Consider the following 21,563-nt stretch of genomic DNA (forward strand, 5'->3'; position numbering starts at 1 on the left):
GACTATATGAGCCAGGAGAGCAGGGACTCTGGCTATGAGTTCAGTTCTGGCCCTAACGTGGTGATCATACCTAAGTCATTTGCCCATGCCAGGCTTCTGGGGGCTGAGTCATTCCCCTTTGCTGTTTCATAAAGTTAACTTTCCCTGGGCATGATGTTTAATTGGGTATTTTTACTTTTGTTAGGTATGACAAAGGGATTCCGTGACTTAGAGCTGAGACACATCAGAGAACGAGAGACAACTACACAGGGAAGAAGAGTAAGGAGAGAGAAAAGGAAGTAGGGATGAGCAGCTGCAGTATGGTGGTGCCCTGGGAACAGGGACACACAAGTAACACAGGCTTGCAAGGTGTTGAGGGATATGGTGCATCATATAGCCCTGGGGTGTAGTAGGAGTGTGGACAAACAGCCCCACTCCTGAAGGAAATGCTACATCACGGCCCAGAACTGTGTGTATGGTGCCTAATATTGAGAGAGTTTTTCAAGTCTGTATTTGAAAAAAGAAGTATCATGAAAATACTTGCCCAAACACCATGGTATAACGGGAAATTCAGTTGAACATGCCAGTCACCTGACCATTTCAGTGCTCTCTTATGTATGGAAGTCGGTTGGTACAAAGATCCGGAATGCAAGCTCTTTCCCTGGCTAAAAGCACAAGAAGTGCTCTCTGGTCCAGAGAATAATTACACTTACAGTCTTTCCTACATTCAACAGTGGAGAAGTGGTTCCCAAAGTGCATGTGGAGAAACAGAAAATGCTTAAATCTTAACTAATTACATTTTAGATTTTATTTGATAGAGAAGACGGTGAATAAGTGCAATTAATGCCACATCGGCCCTCACTGGGTACAATTTTGTGCATATTTCAGATCTCCCTCTGGTTCTGAAATCTAAATAAATCCAGAGCCCAGAGGGTATCCTGTATTATGCATGCTTCAATATAACCCAAAGAATGTGAACTGAAATTTGATGTGGATTTAAATTCTCTACAAACTCACACTTAGAAAAGTGTCTGAAGTAAGGATGAAATGTTAAGAATGAAGCCAGTTTCTTCTTTGGTTCTGAGGTGATACAAGGAACATAGCCTTACAACAACAACAACAAAAGGATAAAGTAAAGCCCCTCGGTGCTCCCTTAATTGCTTCACCTCCCCCATTCCTAGGTACATTCTAAATATCCTTCAATACCAGGACAAGGGTCTGGGAACATCTTATATCCTCAGATGCATTTCTGGAGGTGATACAGTTTCCTCAACCCAGAAGAGTTCTCCAAATTAACAATGCAGAGGGGAAATGCAACATAATCACCATCATCCTTGCTCAAGGCCATCCAGGCAGGTAAGCTGTAGCTAGGAGAAAGCCCTGTGAGGGATGGGAGGGGTGGGAGTGGTGGAGGAGGTGAGGGTATGGGGGCTGCAAATCAAGGAGGCATTCCAGCCCCTCTGAGGGACAGGACATTAAGGGGCAGGCCTGGAGCGTGCACTGTCAAGATCCTTTGGCAACGAGAAGGCTCCTGTTACGGGTGCTGCATGAGCACAGACACACCTGTGTGCTCTTAGCCACTCTGTAAATGTCAACTGACCCACCAAGCTTTCAAAAGGCCCTTAGGAAATAGCATAACTAAAAGGGGTTGGTCATGCAGAAAGACTGTGCCTTTCTGATCCAATGTAGTAAGAAGTTCAAGCACCACCCAGGAAAAGGTCTGGTCAAGTCACTGAGCCTAAGTCTATTCTGGCCTTTGGATCTAACATCTACTTTGGAGAAATTCAGGGAGTAGAGGATGATAAGCATGATAAGGAAGAAGCAAATAAATTCATGATGTAGTATGATCCACGGGCACTGGATCTGGTTTCTTCCACAAGTTAGCATGTGAAAGAGAAAATGGAAGGTGGATGAAGCAGAGACCAAGGAGAAACAATGTGACATGGTTGGACTGAATTGGGTCCCCTAACCCCCATTTTTATGTTGAAGTCCTAATCCCCAGTACTTTAGAATATGACTTTATTTGGACACAGGGTCTTTAATGAATAACATTTGTAATAAAGCTTCCTATCATTGCCCCAAAGCAATTAGCTAGAACTGTGGAAACTCTTAATGGACAAGGCATCTTGTTTGATCACAAGTGAGAGCAAGGCTTCACCCAGGGCTGCAGAAGCCCCCTACCACTCTGGTCTAGTCTGTTGGGGCTCTCCTCACCCATTCTGTTTATGCTGGCCACAGATCTTACAGACATTAGGCCTGGATGACTCGTTGCTAGTTGAAGAACTAATCTTCCACCAATTACAGCAGATGGCCTGTGACATGTGTTAATGTACATGCAAATTAGGGATAATAAAAGTATACAAAAATCTGTGTTCCTAAGTAACTAGCCTTCTGTACTCCTTGTAGATCTATCTGGGTAAATTTTTCCTCTATGTCTCTTTTTTTCACAAATTCTACTTTGTCACACAGAAAGGTCTCCATGATCCCTTAGTGGATAGTAGTATCGAATCCTCAAACTCTGCCTTACGTCCATTATTAGTTAGACATTTTCATCTTGCGATGATGATAGCAAGCTCCCATCCTATTTAGAAGCTTTTAGATTGTAAGTAATTTGAATCTCCACAAGCCTCTAGCATCTGAGTTGTACACACAACATTTGTGCATATCATTTCCCTCTGGCCCAGGTTCATTAGTACTTCTGGGGCTTGTTAAAATGTCCTTAAATTTTCCCATTTATATGAAAACACTGAATGTTGAAGTGATGGATACCAAAAGGAATCTTAAGTTAGATCTTTTCTTTCTTTTTCTTTCTTTCTTTCTTTCTTTCTTTCTTTCTTTCTTTCTTTCTTTCTTTCTTTCAAGATTTTACTTATTTATTCATGAGAGACACAGAGAAAGAAGCAGAGACAGAAACAGACTCCCCACAGGCAGCCCGTTGGGGGATTCGATCCCAGGACCCCAGGATCATGGCCTGAGCCAAAGGCAGACGCTCAACCGCTGAGCCACCCAGGTATCCCCTTACTTCATTTCCTATAGGAGATTGTCTCTAATTGAATTTTTGGTCTTTCTGAAATTTTTTTAAGAGTACACCATTTTTCTAAGAAATAACATTACTAGCGGTTAAACATCATATTTACTTTCATATAGACTGTTTCTTATAAAAATGTAGTAATACTTCACACTTACATCTACGTTGTAGGTGAGAGGGAGATAAACCTTTTCTGTAAAGGACCAGAGAGTAATACTGTCGCTTTTGCGACCCATACAGTCTCTACAGCAACTCCTCAGCTTTGCTTCTATTGGTGCAAAAGCAGTCACAGACACCATGTAAATTGAATGGATGTGGCTGCATTCCAATAAAACTTTATGGACACTGAAATTCAAATTTTGTAACATTTTCATGTGTCAAGAGATATTCTTTTGGTGTTTTCCCCCGAACAACCGAAAAATGTAAACATTGAGCTTCCACGTTGGTGAACACATCTAGCTGCTGGGAAGGTGGTGTACCCACAGAGGGCATGCAAGCTCTGTGCCCTTCCCTCTGCATCCCATCCACTTGGCTTTGCCCTCTGCATCCCATCCACTTGGCTGTGGCTGAGTTATTGACCTCCCCCTACTCCCCCCCCCCACACACACCATTCAAGGAGGAATGCTGCTAGCAGACTGCCTTTGGATTTGAACTGTGACTCTTCCCTGAGTCCCCAGCCCACTAGCCTTAGTCCATCAAGATTTTGGACATACCAAGTTTCCACAATCATGTGAGCTAATTCCTCTAAATAACTCTCTCTCTCATTTTCTCTCCCTCTCCTCTCTCTCTCTCTCTCTCTCTCTATATATATATATATATATATATATATATAATTTATTTTATATATATATATAATTTTTTAAAATGTAAAAACCATTTTTAGTGTGTAGGTCATACAAAAACAGACAGCAATATTGATTTGGCCAAGACGCCTTAGTTTGCTGACCTCTGTAGTAAATCCATAGCAACTCTCAGTAGATTTGTTTACAGTTTTAGAAAAGAAAGTGCATATTCTAAGGCAGTAATATCCCAAATCATGCTGAAGAATTTCCCCACTATAACCTCATGAGAATCTAGTACACCACAGCACAGCAAGCTACATACATGAAGTATACATACATACATGTATATACATACATACATGAAGACTCTAATAAATTCTCATTTCTGCCTCAGGCCCAGGCCAGTCCCTTCATTTCAAAACACATCAATCCAGCTGCCTACTCACCCCCACAGTTGTAACTTTTGTGGATGTCTCAGACTTTGGGGTGTGAAGTGGACTCCTGAGTCTCCTGCCCTGCTCCCTGTTTCCTCTCCAATGTTCTCCAAGTCCATACATGGTGCCCTTTACCCACCCCCATCTGATGAATCACCTTGACTCCTCTCTCTGCTACTCACTCATTGGCAAGCTTGCCAGATCTCCAGAGTGGATGTCAAGTCTGCTCACTTCTCTCCAATTCCATGGCCCCTCAGCTCAGGTGGGCACCACCTCTGCATGGATCAATTCTCCTTGTACTTTATCTCCCACAGATTTGCCATTAGTGGCAAGAGTTGAGTAGTTGCAATAGAGACCATATGGCCCCCAAAGTCTAAAATATTTACTGTTTACAATAGAGTTCACATTTTGTTAGTCCCCCTCCTGTGGCCTTCCGTGGCAATCTATGGCATCAGAAGAAAATCTAAACTCTTTATCAGAGCCTACTTTTTCCACATATAGCTTCCAAATAATGCCGTTTCTCCTTTGTCTATATGAGCAAATGTAGTAGTAATCACACCTTACATTTAATTTGTGAAATGATTCTGTGGAGATTTCAAGATCCTATTTTATCAACAGGAAATTAAGACACAGAGAGTTTGTGTGATATAACCAACTACCCAAAGTCAGCCCCCAAACAGACTTCAATCTAGATCATTCAGCTCTAGGTTTGGGTCCATCCCATCACCCCACAGTGCCTTGCTCTTCCCTCCACAGCTATGCATGGGCCACAGTGAGACAGGTTTGGATTATTTTTGGATGCCCGTAAGTAAATGCCTCTGGAGTCTTTCTTCTAGCAGGGTTGCCTCTGATTAGAATGGAAACTCCAGTGTACTACCTTGGTTCCATACACCCTTCATGTTCCCAAGAAGGTCTCTGGGGGCTGAGCTGATGGAATGTTTTTGTCTTTTCCTAGGGTATGTTTGGGAGAATCTCTGTTCCTCAAGGTTCTGGTTTTTTACAACTTGTCCCAAAATAGCTACTGAATTTTAGGTTCCCATTCCCCCTTGGCATGAGGTGTTAAATAAATAAATGTTGAACAAACATTTAAAATTGAAAAAATTTCAAAGAACTAAAATGTTTAATGGTTATGCATTTTGGCCTATCTGTATTGTACCACAGCTATTTGATATTTTTTTTTGTGAGACAATATAAGGCAATTAGACACAGAGATCCAAAAATAAAACCCCCAACCTGAGGGATATATAAAAAGGCTCATAGAGCATCTGATTTTTTATTTTGGTTCAGGTCATGATCTCAGGGTCCTGGGTCCTGGGATCTCAGGTCCTGGGATACAGCCCCATGTCAGGTTCCATACTCAGTGGGAAGTCTGCTCAAAGATTTCTCTCTCTCCCTCTGCCTCACCTCCAACTCATGCTTTCTGTCTCTCTCTCTCTCAAAAATAAATAAGTAAATCTTAAAAAAAAAAAAGGTTCACAGAGGACCAGTTTCCATTAAGAATATAATCTATATGTATTTCCTGACTCTCAGAATGCATGATATATTTTAAATAAATATATGCTCTACCTAAGTTAGTATTTATAGTTTTTTTAGGGGGGGAGGGGGGGGATAAAGAATATTTTTTTGGGGGGGGGATAAAGAATCTTAAGCAGGCTCCGCGCTGAAGCCCAATGTGGGGCTCGATCTCATGATCCTGAGATCATGATCTGAACAAAAATCAAGAGTGAGACGCTGAACCAACTGAGCCACTCTAGTGCCCCATAAATTAGTACTTACAGTTTTAATACTTTTATGATTTTGAACCCATCACTGAAAGATTAATAAAAGAAATAGAGGCTTTTGTTTCATTTATGACATTTTTTGAATATGCCCAGGTGAGTTTTTCACTTTATCAGATTTTGCAGAATTGTACCTTTTTCATACTTCTTTGTATCTTTTCATTCACCCTCCTTTAACCCAAATTTATTCCACATGGTCTGGTCATGACGTTCAGATGTTTTTGTTACTAAGTACTTCATTTCACCAAATAGCATAGTCTAACAAGGGCCAGAAGTGACTTAACTTCTTCAACAAAGCCTTAGCTCTAGGAGGTATTTGGTAAATTCCAGTTTGTTGCATAACTAGATCCTACAGTTCTTGTGCCTTGACTTAAATCTGTCTACAAGCTGTAAGGAGCATAGTCTCTCAAAATTTAGGGGTCAGACTAGTGGAGCCCCACTCTCACTGTGCTGAGGAATTAAAGACAGGTATATCTGTGGCCTCAGGGACATGGACCTGAGATGCTGTCCTCCTTGCACAGGTCAGAAGAGGCCTGTGTATACCAGAAACACCCATCTGTCTCTAAGAATATTTTCATCCTCTATTTAGAGCAGAATCAATTGTTCCCATATGCTAGTGCAGTCCTCTTCTTTTTTATTTATTTTTTTAAAGATTTTTAAAAATTTATTCATAGAGACACACACAGAGAGAGAGAGAGAGAGAGAGAGAGAGAGGCAGAGACACAGACAGAGGGAGAAGCAGGCTCCATGCAGGGAGCCTGACGTGGGACTCGATCCCAGGTCTCCAGGATCACACCCCAGGCTGCAGGCGGCGCTAAACCACTGTGCCACTGGGGCTGCCCCTCTTTCTTTTTAAAAAAGATTTTTATTTATTTATTTATTTATTTATTTATTTATTTATTTGAGAGAGAGAGAGAACAAATGGGGGGACAGAGGGGCAGAGGAAGAGGGAGAAGCAGAATCCCTGCTGAGCAGGGAGCCTGACATAGGGCTCAATCCCAGAACCCTGAGACCACAACCTGCCATGAAGGCAGATGCCCCCCAGGTACCCCGAGAGCAGTCTTTTAAAAAAAACAAAACAGTGCATAAATCAAAATAAGAGTGTGGCTCATAACAGAAAATTTAGTATGAAGATTAATTATATTTGAATCATTCATGGAGATAAGGTTAAAATTACTCCTAGCCCCCACACAGACACTCCTCTGCAAAAATGAACCAGCTGTCCTTTCCAGAGAATACTGGTAGACTTTTTAAAGTATTTCTCAATACTATTTTCTTACTGGCAACATCTTATAATAAACCATATTAGTATGACATCAGGTAGTCAGATATGGATTTTACTGAAAGACTACTTTGAATATAATTCTTTCTGTTACTAAATTTTATTTATTTTATAGTTTACAAAACACAGACATTTTGGCAAAATACGAATTCATAAACTTATTTAGTAATATTTTCATAGATATTAAGTCATAGGTATAGGCTTTTTTTTTAGGTATAGGCTTTTTATGTTAAACGAAATCTTTTCACAGAACCTTGTTTGAATGGTAAAAATCTCAGAATCTGTATCAGATAGAAATATATCAAAATATAAACATTTAAAATCAAATTACACATGTTCAGGGGCCTAAAATAATGATGGATAAATCTTAGAGGAATAATGATAATAGGAATAATGATAATTCATTCCTACTGAATGCTCTCTTGAAACTTCTGCTGCACATTTCTTACTATAATGTAAGTGTAATTATTCCTATTATACATATTTAGAATTGGAGGCTCAGAAAAACTAAGTGAGCAAAATCAAAATTCAAACTCAAGTTTTCTTTCATCCCAAAGCTCATGCTTTTTAGATCACGTAACTGCAACATGAAGCATTAAGAGTTGTAAGGATCATAACATACTTCTTTTCCTTCTAACATTTTTGAACTCATAAAATATATAGTACACTTTATATTTGTAAATGGCAAGGTTTTTTTTTTAAATGGCAAGATTTTAATGTTCATTTTCTGAGTTATATTGGAAACAAATGATGTAATAGAAAGATAAAAATGTGATCCAAACATAAAAAGAGGGATCCCTGGGTGGTGCAGCGGTCTGGCGCCTGCCTTTGGCCCAGGGCGCGATCCTGGAGACCCGGGATCGAATCCCACGTTGGGCTCCCAGTGCATTGAGCCTGCTTCTCCCTCTGCCTGGGTCTCTGCCTCTCTCTCTCTCTCTCTGTGACTATCATAAATAAATAAAAATTTATTTTAAAAAAAGATAAAAAGAAAAGAATGAAAAGAAAAAAGAAGAAACAAGGAAAAGAAACTTAAGAAAAATATCTTCAAGAAAAAAGACAATAGGTAAGGGCAGACTGCAGTTCCTCTGCACCAAGTAAAAAAGTCAGATAAATAACTAGAAACACATTTCTAAACACATCAGAAGGCTGTGGAAGCAAAAAGAATAAATTAATTAAAATATCTGAGAGGGAGAACTCTTCAAAAGTGAGCAGTCCGTCATCAGGTATTTTCTTTCCTGACGTCATTTGCTGACTCTAGGCTTGGGATGAGAATATAAAGGACTCCATTAGGGGCACCTCAGTGGCTCAGTGGTTGAGCGTCTGCCTTTGGCTCAAGTTGTGATCCTAGGGTCCTGGGATCGAGTCTCACATCAGGCTCCCCGCAAGGAATCTGCCTATGTCTATGCCTCTCTTTTTGTGTCTCTCATGAATAATAATAGAATCTTAAAAAGAAAAAAAAACGGACTCCATAGTTTCATGTGGAAGAGCCAGTCCCCATGTGTAACAAGGCCAACCTCAAACACATGCCTAGCCTCCTTGAGACATTTACCGGATGTGGAAGTCACTGGGTGAAGGTGGGAGTGGAAAGCAAGCTCAAAACCTCTGAAGGTTTTATGAAATTTATAAGTATCTCAGTCTTTCAAGACTGAGTAGATAGGAAACCCACTAGGCCTTAACTCTGAAGCCCAGGAGAGAAAACTCAAGGAATGGGAAAAAGCCAGAGGTTACTTATGTCTTATTAAATTTGTCTAATTAAAATTAAAACTTGCCCTAATTCATTTCAATACCTGTCAGTACTGAAGTGGTCAGCCCCTCATCCTCACAGAGGAAACCCCTCCAACAGTCCTTGCTGGTGGACAATATTATGTGAACAGATATAGTTTCTTTATATACAATGTGTACATACGATAAAAATTAGGAGGTATGTGAAGAGACTGAAATGTGACAGAAGAAACAAATAAAAGATACAGACTCACAATATTAATATTGTTACATATTACTCTTAATAGATAAGAATTTGATGGATGAACCTGAAGAGAAGATGAATTTCATTAGAGAATTTAAATGAATTAAAAAGAATCAAATAGACAAAATACATTGAAAACAAAATACTTTCTGAAATTGACAGTTCCCTAGATGGTTTGACAGAAGCTTGGGCACAGCAGAAGACAGGATAAATAAACTAAAACACAGGTCAAAAGAAAGTATTCAAAATGGAAGAAGAGAGGGATCCCTGGGTGGCACAGCGGTTTGGCGCCTGCCTTTGGCCCAGGGCGCGATCCTGGAGACCCGGGATCGAATCCCACATCGGGCTCCCGGTGCATGGAGCCTGCTTCTCCCTCTGCCTGTGTCTCTGCCTCTCTCTCTCTCTCTCTCTCTGTGTGTGTGTGACTATCATAAATAAATAAAAAAATAAAAATTAAAAATTAAAAAAAATTAAAAAAAAATGGAAGAAGAGAGAGAGAGACCCACCCCCAAAAGGGGATAAAACAGAGCATAGAATAAAAGACACAGCAGAAGAAAAAGAAAGTCTAACATATGTACAATTTGAATCCCAGAAGCAGGAGAGAAGGAGAGAAAAAGGGCACGAAGATGTTGAGTGAACATTTCCCAAATGTGATGAATGATATCAATCTACAGGCACAAAAAACTCAGTGAGTTCAAAGTAAGACAAATACAAAACCACACATTTATTCTAACCATGGCAAGTCAAAAACAAAGAGAATTTTAAATCAATCAGAGGAAAAGCCATGTTACTTTCAGAGAAACAGGACTTCAAAAGAAACTGCAGAAACCAAAAGATAATGGTCTGAGAACGTAAAGTCAAGAAGGCACAGGCTGGGATATGCAATACACACAGACACACACACGTTTTTGACAACAACCTATATCCAGAATATCTAAAGAACTCTCATGAATGAAAAAAAGACAGACAACTCAGTGGGAAAATGGGCCAAATACTAGAAGAGGCAGTTTATAATAGAAGATATACAAATGGCCAATAAAAAGATGCTCAACATCATTAGCAATCAGAGAGATACAGACTGAAACCACAGTGAATTACCACTACACTGCCGCCAGAATGACTAAAATTAAATGGGTGAACAATGATAAGTATTGATCAGGATGTGAAATAATACACTGCTGGTAGGCTTGTAAATTAGTTTGGAGTGTAAAAACAGTTTGAAAACTCAAAGTATCTAGTAAAGCTAAACACATACTGGATCTACTACCCTGCAATGTCATTCCTGGGCATCCAATGGAAATAAGGCTTATGTTTGTCAAAAGACATGATAAGAATACAAATATTAGCATTATTCAAAATATCCCCATGCTAGAGACAATTCAAATGCCGTCCAATAGTGAAATAGGTAAATTAACTGTTTATGTTAACACAAAAGAACACTGGATAGCATTGAAAAAAATCACAGTACATGAAACAACAAGTGAATCTCATATATATATATATATATATATATATATATATAATGCTGAGCTAAGGAATCAGATGCAAGTAATATTTACTGTATAATTCCATATAAAGTTCAGAAAAGGTCCAACTAACACAGTTGACTCTTTAACAACATGGGGGTGGGGCGCTGAGGGCTCCCATTCACTGTATTCTTATAATAAACCAGAGAAAAGAAAATGTTATTAAGAAATCATAAAGGAAATACTTTTACAGTACTGTACTGTATTAAAAAAAATCCATGTAGAAGTTGATCCAAACAGTTCAAACTCATGTTGTTCACGGTCAAGTTTGAAAACTTGTGAGAGTGGTTATCTGTGGAAGTAAATACTGGGAAGAAGCAAGGGGGGTTCTTATGGATATGAGCTGAAATTACTCTATATCTTGGTCTAGAGCAGTGGTGAGTGATCTTGCCCCCAGGAAACATCTGGCAATGTCTAGAGACATTTTTCTTTGTCACATCTAGGGAAGGGTGCTACTGGCATCTGGGGGTGGAGGCCAGGAATGCTGCTACACATTCTCCAGCGCACAGGTCAGTCCCCCAGGCAGGGAGGTATCAGGTCCCAAATATCAATAATGCTGAGATTGGGAAATGCTGATCTACACAATAGGTACTTACATAGGGGATACTCATAAAAAGGTTTATTAAGTTGTACACTTAAGACGTGTACACTTTAGTATAAGTTATAACTGAAATAAACAAAAGTAAAAGCAATAACTAAAGTCACAAAAGTACCTATAGCCCCTAACTGAAATTTAGCAAATGTATATAGAAACTGTGTTTCAGCTTTATGTATAGTCTAATTCATTAGGGTCATAATGACTTGACTTTGTCAGGAATTGCATTTAAGTCAGGAAGAACAGAACTCGTTATGTACCACCCCCATTAAATGATTAAATGGCAAGATGGGTGCTATTACTGATAGCACAAGATGTATGAATTAAGATCTGGGTTATTTCTAGGAATGTATATTTGTAGAAACACAATACAAGTATATGGTAAAGTCCACACTTCTGGGATTTTCTTGGAGCCATTCTGCTGAACTGGCTTGGGATATTGCTACAAAGTCACTCCCTACTTAATGCCCTGTATTTCTGTCCAGAAGATACAGAAAAATATACATGTACTTTTAAGTAGTAGTCCAACCTTCCTTCCAAAGAGAGTAACCTTTTGCCACTAATTAGCAACAAATTAAGAAATCTTCTAGTCCCTTAAATCTCATTCTGACTCCATCCTGAGATGTAACATTCATTTGCAAAGGTGGGGTCAGGCATCCATTGCGTCATTCTTTCCACTGTCTTGCATAAATGCAACAGCTACATAAGCTTATGTTGATCTAGCCATACAGCCATAGAAGGGTGAGAAGTGCTGGGTGTTGCTAGCCCTGGAACAGCACCACAATCCTGTGTACCAGCTCTTGAACAAATACTGTTCAGTCAGCGTGAGAGGGGACAGGCACTAACAGAGACAAAGGAGAGAAAAAGGTGACTCTTCTACTTCACTGTTAGGCTGACTTGCTGTTGTACAACCCAGGATCTTAGGAAGTCAGACTGCTAAGTAATTGCACGAGATGCTGTTGTCTAAAATCCAAATACTCACACGTATTTTAAAAGGATTTTGCAGTTTCAAGTAAAATTAAATAATAATTAGAAATCAAGTACATCCAAACCAGAACAGTTGATGGGCTTTAAAGTCAGTGAAATAACTGAAGTAAAGTGTCACTGCTGGGTAACACTGCATATTACTCCAATTTCACAAATGATTCCCCATGCAAATAGCTAGAATCTAATCAGCTGGATCAGAATCGGGGCAATTTATTTTACGAATCCATCATCATGTAATATTCCCTTGTGCTCTCAGTTACATCAAACTTTATTGTGAATGATTGCCGCAGAAGCCCATTTGATTGTACTACAAACTGATTCACCCCATGCAGCATTATCTAAATTCATGAGCTGCTCAAGGTAAAATTCATGGACATCTCAGATAGTGCCCAGTAGTCAGTGACTCACACTTACTGTACTAAATCCTAGGCTGTGACTCAGAGTGAACCCTGTCAGTTGCTGACAGATACTATATGTATTTGAATAGAAGCTCACACTGTGAGTCACCTGGTGGTATACCGAAAACCAATCTGAAATATTCCCAATTGGACAATGATTCATGTTATAATCATACTGGGACTTGACTTAACACATGTGATTTCAAAACTCAGTTCTGCTGAACTGGCTTGGGAGATTGCTACAAAGTCACTCCCTACTTAATGCCCTGCATTTCTTTCGAAAAACATGTGGTAGGCAAACAGAGGTGCAAAGTCAAGGGTAAGATATCCACTTTATGCACTGGAGGAACAATGGTTTCCTTCTTCGAAGATGCAAGCACAGTTCCTAGAAGTGTCTTCTTTGGAAGACACACCATTCCTATAATCTTAAATAACTTCATGAGGCCAGATGCTTATTTGAAAGGCTCTGCCATAATGATTCCTAAACTGCTCATGCCAGGGCTGAACCCTGAAGCTACCCCCACTGCACCTGTCTGTGGAAGGTGAATGTCATTAGACTACCACATGCAAAAGTGAAAGAACTGTAGGATTTTAGGAGTTGATACTCAAGTGCCTGGAATGGAAATCATTTACCAAACTACTGCATTAAAATAAGAAAGCTCCCCCCCCCCCCGTTTTCTCTTGCTCGTTCACAACATCTGGAATAATAAAATCTCCTATGCAATTTTGAAGGCCTTCCCTAAAAAGCTCTCAAGTCAGCAGGAAGGAGACTTCAAGAAACTAAGAAAAGCTCAAAAAATGACTTCTAAGGAAGTCCAGGGATTAACAGAATATGCAACCAATTGTGTACTCCAGAGGGACTCTGGATTCTAGTGCTGGCTCTGCCTCTGGCTTGATCTGTGACCTCAGCTTACTTTAGGTAAGTTTTGCCGTCCTACCTTCTGCTGTGCGGGACCATGATGAAGCTGAGGGACGATAGCCAAATTACTGTCTTGTCTTTCTCGTGTTGTATATAACACATGCTTGCATATTTTCCCTTATGTAATGGCTTCTAGTTTCCTATTTGTTAAAGGTTCATACGTCTGTAGAAGACAGGAAAACATCAGTGTGGTGTATACAAGCCTTGGGGAGCCAGTCAGAAGACTGCATTCTAATCCTATTTAGCTGGAGATCTCCAGTAGGGACTTCTACCCTCTCTGAATGTTTCCTCAGCTGTAAAGTGAAGGAATCTGACTTTTATCCTTTTCTTCTTTCTCTTCTCTTCTCTTCTCTTCTCTTCTCTTCTCTTCTCTTCTCTTCTCTTCTCTTCTCTTCTTTCTGTTCTTCCTCCCTCCCTCCCTTCCATGATCTCTGTGCCAGTGTGGGGCTTGAACTCACAACCCAGAGATCAAGAGTCACATGCTCTACAGACTGAACAAGCCAGATGACCCTATCTATGTTTTTGATACTAAGAGTATTTTTGCTAAAATGTTTACAATCACCTTAGAGAAGTTAGCATTTCTAGCTTCCAAGGTAAGTTTCCCGATTCTCTTAAATTACAATTGACCTGGTACAGTATTTTAATGCAGACATTGGATTTTTTTTAAAATTTATTTTATTTATGATAGTCACACACACAGAGAGAGGGAGGCAGAGACACAGGCAGAGGGAGAAGCAGGCTCCATGCACCGGGAGCCCGACGTGGGACTCGATCCCGGGGCCTCCAGGATCGCGCCCTGGGCCGAAGGCAGGCGCCAAACCGCTGCGCCACCCAGGGATCCCCGACATTGGATTTTCTGTATATATCATGATGTAGTGTGTATTTTTTATGCATGTTTCACAAAGTGAAATATTTTGAAGGTTAGAGATAATTTTCTTAAAACGCTGTTTGAAATATGTATTTCCTAATTATTTGAAATATAAAGGGTCCAGATGGTGTAGAAACGCACTGCATTTTAAACGTACGGTATCAACACAGAAAATGTTTACTGGTTTTCTAATTTTGGAGATGGACATCTTTTACTTTATTATATAAACTCTTCATAGCATACCAAAAAATGCATTTTGTTCCTGATCTCATGGTACAGTATTTTGAAGGCTACTTAGCCAATTTTGCATAAATATAATAATAGTAATACCAACTTTTGTTTGGTATGTGACAGAGCTCTACTGCATTAATTAACTGTATGGCAGCTACCCTATCGAGTAGGTATTTTTTCTTACCCTCATTTTGCAGCTCATGAAACAATGGCATCCAAACGTTAAATAACTTGCCTGAGGCTACACAGCTAGGCTGGGATTCGAATCCAATCAGTTAGGGAACCCAGGACTCTGACCTGCCAGACAATACTGTCTCTCATATGCGTTACTAATACTCGATACAGAAGATGCCATTTAGGGGATCCCCGGGTGGCTCAGCGGTTTGGCGCCTGCCTTTGGCCCAGGGCGCGATCCTGGAGTCCCACGTCGGGCTCCCGGCATGGAGCCTGCTTCTCCCTCTGCCTCTCTCTCTCTCTATCATGAATAAATAAATCTTTAAAAAACATATTTTAAAAAGATGCCATTTAATGAGAAGGTAAATACGATGAGGCTCAGTAGAGGTTATGAGCAAACATCAGGTCATGAACAAAAACAAGAATATAGAGTCATTTTATGACAAACGTCCTCGCCAAGTCTGGGGGGGGGGGAGTCCGTTTCCTTTCCCCAGCTGGGATCCTGGTTTAGTCAATTCCATAATCTTAACTAGAAGTTACGTGGTTAACCGTAACCACGAGAAGCAAAATGAAGCCAAGCCACGCAGGGTCCTGGGCCCGGGCGGAGGGGGACCGACCCGGGGGGGACACCTGGAGACTGGGGCGGGGAGCTCCCTGCTCTCCCCACGGCGCAGACGCTAGACGGAGCCCAGCGGGCGAGCGACCGACTGCTTCGGCCTGGGGGGGCAGCGGCAGGCCGGGGCGCCCGGGGAACTGCGGCCGGGGCGCCTGGTTGCGACGGCCGGGGTCCGCAGGAGCCGGGGGGTCCGCAGGAGCCGGGGCCTCCGCGGGATGCGCAGAAGGAAGGGAGGCCGGAGAGAGCTCCCCCTCGGCGCTCCACTCCCCCCGGATGGAGCCTGCGCTCACTTTCGCCCTCCAGCCCGTCCTCCGCGGGCCGCGCGGGTGCCGCAGCCGCACCCCGGTAGCCGGCTTGGGGCACTCGCCGCCGCCGTGTCCGCCCGCCGCCGGGTCGCGCGCTCGCCGGGAATCCCCCATACCCCGCCCCCTCCCCCCCCCCCGCCAAGCCGGCGAGTCGGAGAAACCCACCGCGGCCTGGGAGCGCCGCCTCCCGCGGGGCCCCTCCCCGCCCACTCACCACTCTCGCCGGGTGCCCGCCGTTTCCCGCCCACCCCCGGCTGCGCACCCAGCCCCGCCCGCAGGCGCCCACCCGCTCCGGCGCGCAGCCCTCCCCGGCCCCTCCCCGCCCACTCCCCACCGCCCGGGACGGGGGCCGCCGCGCACGCCGGTGCCCAAAGGTGCCCCGCGCCCCCCGGGCCCCCGCGCGCCCACGCCCCTTCCAGTGTCCGCAGCCGGGCCGCGGGGACTCGTCCCAACTTACCCAGAGACTCGGTCGCCGGGGCCGAGGGTGGGCAGACAGCCCGGCGGGCTTCCGGGAGCCTGAACGCGGACGCCGACTCAGACCCTCCGGGGCGCGCGCTCAGACGCCCGCTCCCCGGCTCCACCGCCTCGGCGGCGCTTTTCTTACGGGAGGCGCCGGGACCCCGGGAGTGTCTCCCCCTCCTTCCCGCCGGCGCCCCAGCTGCGCGGCCCGGCGACGCCGCCGACGTTTCCACCGCGCGGAGCTCCCCAGATCCACCCCGGGAGGCTTCCAGGGCTGGGCTCCCGCGTCCTACCCGCCCCCGGAGCCCAGGCCCCCGTGGCTGAGTCGTGCGGACGCCCCGGGGGACCCGGCCAAAGCTGGTCCCGGCGGCTGGACGCCCCCCTTGAGACCCAGGCACACTGTGAGCCCGTACACCCCTCCAGGACGCGCGGGCCGTGGGGCCACCGACCTGCACCGGCTCCCGCCATCGCGGCTCCGACGAGAGCTCCCGGCCCTGCCCTGCGAGCGGCCCGCCTGGCCGCGGCCCCCTCCCAGCCCGAGGCCTTCGAGCGAGTCCGAGCGGGGCCGGGGGGTGAGGCCCGCGGTACTCACGATTTCGCCGTCCGCTGGGCGAGCCGGAGGGAAGCTCCGGCAGCTCGCCTCTGTCGGCGGTGCGCATGCGTCTAGTGTGTGCCTTTTTTTTTTTTTTTTTTTGATATTACAATACCCACTGGTAGCTTTACTTCGCCCGCGACTGCCCGCCTCGGTCTTTGCTCTCACCTTCTTCTCCGTCGCTCTGGCTCCCTCCGCTCTGCCTCCTCCGCGCCCCTCCCCCGCGCCTCCCCGGCCGGGCAGTCCCGGTCTCGCCTCCCTGCTGCCGCAGCGCGCTCCGCCGCGCCGGGGCTGGGGGCTCGCCCCGGGCTCCCAGAGGGACCCAGTCCGCGGCGGGGCTGTAGCCCACTCCTCCAGCCCGGGGCTGGGCCGAACCCAGAGCGCCGGCACTCGGCCGGGCGAGCGCGGCGAGCGCCCGCAGGTCGCCTCTGCTCTCCCTTCGCTTGGGCGCGCGGGGGCCGCGTGCTCAGACCTAGTGAATGGAGCGGGCGGGGGGAGGTGCGGGTGCGAGGGTGCGGAGAGGCGCGCCGAGGGTCACGCGGCGGACCACGCCGCATCTGGAGGGCAGCCCCCTACCTTCTTCCTTTCCCCGGGTGCTCCTCCGAGCTCTGCCCCCGTCCCACCCGGGTGATGCCTCTGCCTGTCCCTCCCTCACTGGCGACGAGCTCCACGCCCTCCGCCTGCCGCCGCGGCCCGAGGCCCCGCCAGCTCGACGGTGGGGGTGGGGGTGAGGCGGTTGGCTAACTCCGGATTCCGGATCCCGCTGAGCCCCCAGGCAGCTGCCTGCCGTCCCCCGGGTCCCCGAGCCCCAGGCGTAGGGAGAGACCTGGGGGCGGGGCGGAAAATACGCGGCGGCTCCGCTCCTCGGGCGCAGAGCCCGGGGGATCCCGGTAGGCCCCTCCGTGTGCCCTCGGGAGCGAGGCGCAGACGGACCGCCGGGGCCCGAGCAGGAGGTTGGAGGGCCAAACTGAAGCTGGAAGCCGAGCTGACACAGAAATAACATCACGTCATTTCCTCCCCGGCCTCCGAGCCTGCGGACGCCTAGAGGGCAGGGGAGTGGGCGCGGGAGGGGCGGAGGCGCGTTGCGCGGAGGCTCGGAGGAAGGGGCTGAGCCGCACGTTAAGAAGGAGAGTTTGGGGGGCAGCCTCGCGAAGGGCGAGGACTCCCTCCCGCCTCCACTGCTTCCATTCACACTGGATGGGAACGGTCCAGGAAAAAGTAGCTCCCGGGGTCCGCTGCGAAAAGGAGTGTCAGCCGAGGCGCCGGCGCCCTTTCCTTGAACATGCTCACGCCTCCCTTAACCTTCCCACCAAGACTCTCCGCCTCTCCCCCCACACCTCCCGCTCTGGCCCGGCGCGGAAGGGGTCAGTCGGGGTCAGGACGGAGCCGGGGGTGCGGGTGTCCGGGGGGGAGGTCGGGGGTGGGGCGTGCTGGAGACCACAGTACTCACGGGCATGGGCGAGCTCTGCCCAGCGCAGGCGTCCTCTTCCCTGGGCGCGCGGCCCCCCGGGGTCGGCTGGGCAGTGCCAGAGCTGCCCCCAGCGGGAGCGAGAGGCGGCCTGGCCGCTCCCCGTGACCCCGCGAGAGCCTAGCCGCTGGCAGAGAGCGAACGGAAAGCAGGAGGGAGAAGTCCGGGCGCCGCTGGGGAGTCCCAGAAGGGGGTCGCCGGAGGAGGTGAGAGAAGAATCGTGCGAGGCCAGAGAGCGTGCTGGACAGGAGGCTGAGCGGCTTCGCGGCAGCGCGCGAGTCTGGGAGCTGTGCAGGGTCGGCAGCAGGCAGGGCAGGAGGTAGGGGGGAGAGAAACAAAATCAACACACCATTACTGTTGGCTCTAGCTACAGATGGAAGAAAATGTGTATTTACTATCATTTGCTACAGCATTTTGAGGCTGTATTTTGGGGGTGCAAGAGAAGGTAGGTGAGAGCAAAGGGAAAGGCCTTTGCTTAGATTCTCCTTCCCTATTCTCTCCTTCCCCCCCTCCCCTACCCCCTTTCTGAACTCTGTGCTACTCAGTGTGGTTCTTAGACCAGCAGCTTCAATAACAACCAGGAGCTGGTCAGAAATACAGAATCTGGAACCCTGTCCTGAACTAGAGCATCAAAATGTGAATGTTAACATTCCCAGTGAGGTTTGTATGCACCTTACATGTGAGATGCAGTGTAAAGAAGCGTCTGTATTCGTGTTTCTTGGTTCTTTGGGATTTCCTAGTGAATGAAAATTCACTTTTGCAACTCTTGCTCATCTCCCATTTTCCCTCCGACCTTTCCCACCTCCCAAAGTGCCTAGAGTTCTCCCTGCTGAGTCATAGAAGTTAGACTTGGTTACTAGGTTCCCTTGTGAGAGGTGTCTAGGGGAGAACTGATGAATGGCAGAGGACTGAGCAATCGGAGACCTAGGCTGGGTGGAACAAGGGACTGGCTGATTTGGCTTTGGTTGTACACGTTGGAGTGGGCAGAATACTAGGACTGTTTTGGGTCTCATAAGTGCACACTATGCAGGGCCCCTTTCCACACTCTAATGTGTCCATCTTATTCTCAGGAACACAGGCCTTTGCACCTTCCACTTGTTGCGTAGGATATCAAAACAGCCAGTGTGAAGGTAAAATTATTATTATTTTCTTTGAAAGTAGAGGGAGGCATTAATTCACAAGTCAGAAACCCAAGGTTCTAGACTGAGCCTTGCAACTAAGTCCACTGCTTAACCTTGGGAAAGTCTCTTTATTCTTTGAATTTATCTACTTCATTTATAGAGTAAAGGGATTGAACTCAGCGGCTTTTTAAAGTCACCTGCCTAGTCAGGTCTCATTTTTAGAGCTTCTTGGTCCACTAACATTTAGAGAAGTTACAATCCAGAACCTAACTCAGCCAATACAAACAGCACCCTCAAGCAAAACAAAAAGACAATTTAATCTGTTTGTGAAAAACAAGAGTGGTGGTTGCCAAGAAATTGGAAGGTGGAGGCGGGAAGCAGCGAATAAAAGTGACAGGGTGGCGAGGCACGGGAGGGGGCTAGGCTAGCGGGGCGGGAAGCGAGTCCCCAGGGCGCGGCCGCCGCTCTCCAGGGTCCTGAAGGCGGGAGCGGCCGCGGGCGGCCTGCGTGGGCTTGGCTGCGCAGGTTCCCCCTGCTCCGCAGTTGGCAGGCCCCGCATGTTTTCTTTGGGCCGTAGAAGTCTTGTGGGAAGCAATTGTCGAGAGGGAGGGAGGAAACCTAGCAACCCATTCTCATTCATGAGGCCCTTTCTGGGAAGCCGCCGAGCGCGTTGGCCGATTTGTCTTTCGGTCGTTTGTATGCGCCCGGGGAGAGAGTGGAGCTCGGTTTGCATTTCCGAGTAAGTTCACACTGTTTCGCTTCCCCCTGATTACCTTTTCCTGGAGAATGGGGTCTTTCTCCTAGAATTTTCATTCTCTCCGTTCAAGTGCTTGTTTCCCCTCCCCTGCTTTCTGGCACCGTGCGTTTATTTTAGGGATTGGAGCTGAGAGCCCAGGAGGCTCCTGGAGGAGGGCCAACAGCGCACTCGAGGCGGGGGCGGGGTGGGAGGTGGGGAGGTGGGGAAATGAGAGAATTGGACAATACGCTGAGCGGGCCTCGGCGCCCAGCTTCGGTCTCGCTGGGGAGGAGGCAGGGGATGAGTCCCTTGGTCTGGGGTTGGGGTGGGTGCTCAGGAGGCGCCAAGCGAGCTCGGACGCCGCGGGCAGCTGGACTTGGACTGATCGCAGTTCACTTCATGCGCACCTGCCGGTGATGGTGGGCCAGTGGCCGTGGCCGCGTCCGTCTCGGGTGAGCTGCCGGACGACAGCAGAAACCTAAGCGGATTCGGGCACGGGGGCCTGAAGGGCCCCATGGAGAGGAAGTCAAGAAAGAACCGATTCAATCCGTGGTGACCCAGAGCCTGACTAAGCCCACCAGCGACCTTTTCCGACCAGCCTTCATAGAAAGGCTTGAGCAAAGATTAAATCGCTGGAAATGAGCAACAGGTACACTTTCTAAGGGCCCAAAGGAGGCTTCACGGGACTTCTGTGGGTCGCAGAATTTGCGTCTCCAGCTCATATTTTCAAATGGCTTTGTGAGAATGTGTGAACCTATAATCTGACCCTTCTCTCTTCTCTCCTCCCAAGTCCTTCTTCCCAAGTCATTTGCACGTCCTCCCCCCCCCCCCGCCCCATCCCCCGCACGCTTCATTAGGCATTTTGCTTCGGTCTTTGCTTCAAGACAGAGACGCTTGTGAGGGAAATAGTGGAAATGTTCAGGCAGAATAAAAGTCCCAAACTCAGCCCCAGAAACCCAAAGCCCCTGCTCCGCTGCTCCTTTGGAGACAGTCAGCTTTTACCCTTCCCTAGGTTGGTCTTTTCTCTCAGGATCAGTAGCCTGCTCTCCAATTCTGGCTGTGTCTGGACACACGGCAGTCAGAGCAAGTCTGGGCAGGGACGACTGGCTTCTCTAACAAGCAGGGGGATGAAGCATGATAGTGTAGGGTGCTGAAATCCTACTCCCTCTGGCTCTCTTGGCAAGGACAGAGCTCTGGAAGTGTCAGTGGAGCCACAAAATTTGATCTGATAAAATTATCTGAGGAAAGACTTCTGCTGCCTGCCGTGCTCCAGAAATCCCTGTCTTCCTTTTAGGCCAGATTCTAGATGGCAGTCTGAG

At 46.7% G+C, this 21,563-nt stretch overlaps 1 protein-coding gene across 1 annotated transcript in view; it reads right to left on the bottom strand.

Annotated features, from left to right (window-relative positions):
- RGS20 (regulator of G protein signaling 20) overlaps positions 1–21,563 on the bottom strand; it is an 84,152-nt gene that overhangs the window by 42,959 nt on the left and 19,630 nt on the right. Inside the window, 2 exon segments of the mRNA XM_055318310.1 lie at positions 18,370–18,428; positions 18,431–18,683. Coding sequence (XP_055174285.1) covers positions 18,370–18,428; positions 18,431–18,683 — 312 coding nt within the window.

The sequence above is a fragment of the Nyctereutes procyonoides genome, unplaced genomic scaffold (assembly GCF_905146905.1).
Source record: "Nyctereutes procyonoides isolate TBG_1078 unplaced genomic scaffold, NYPRO_anot_genome, whole genome shotgun sequence".
NCBI lineage: Eukaryota > Metazoa > Chordata > Mammalia > Carnivora > Canidae > Nyctereutes > Nyctereutes procyonoides.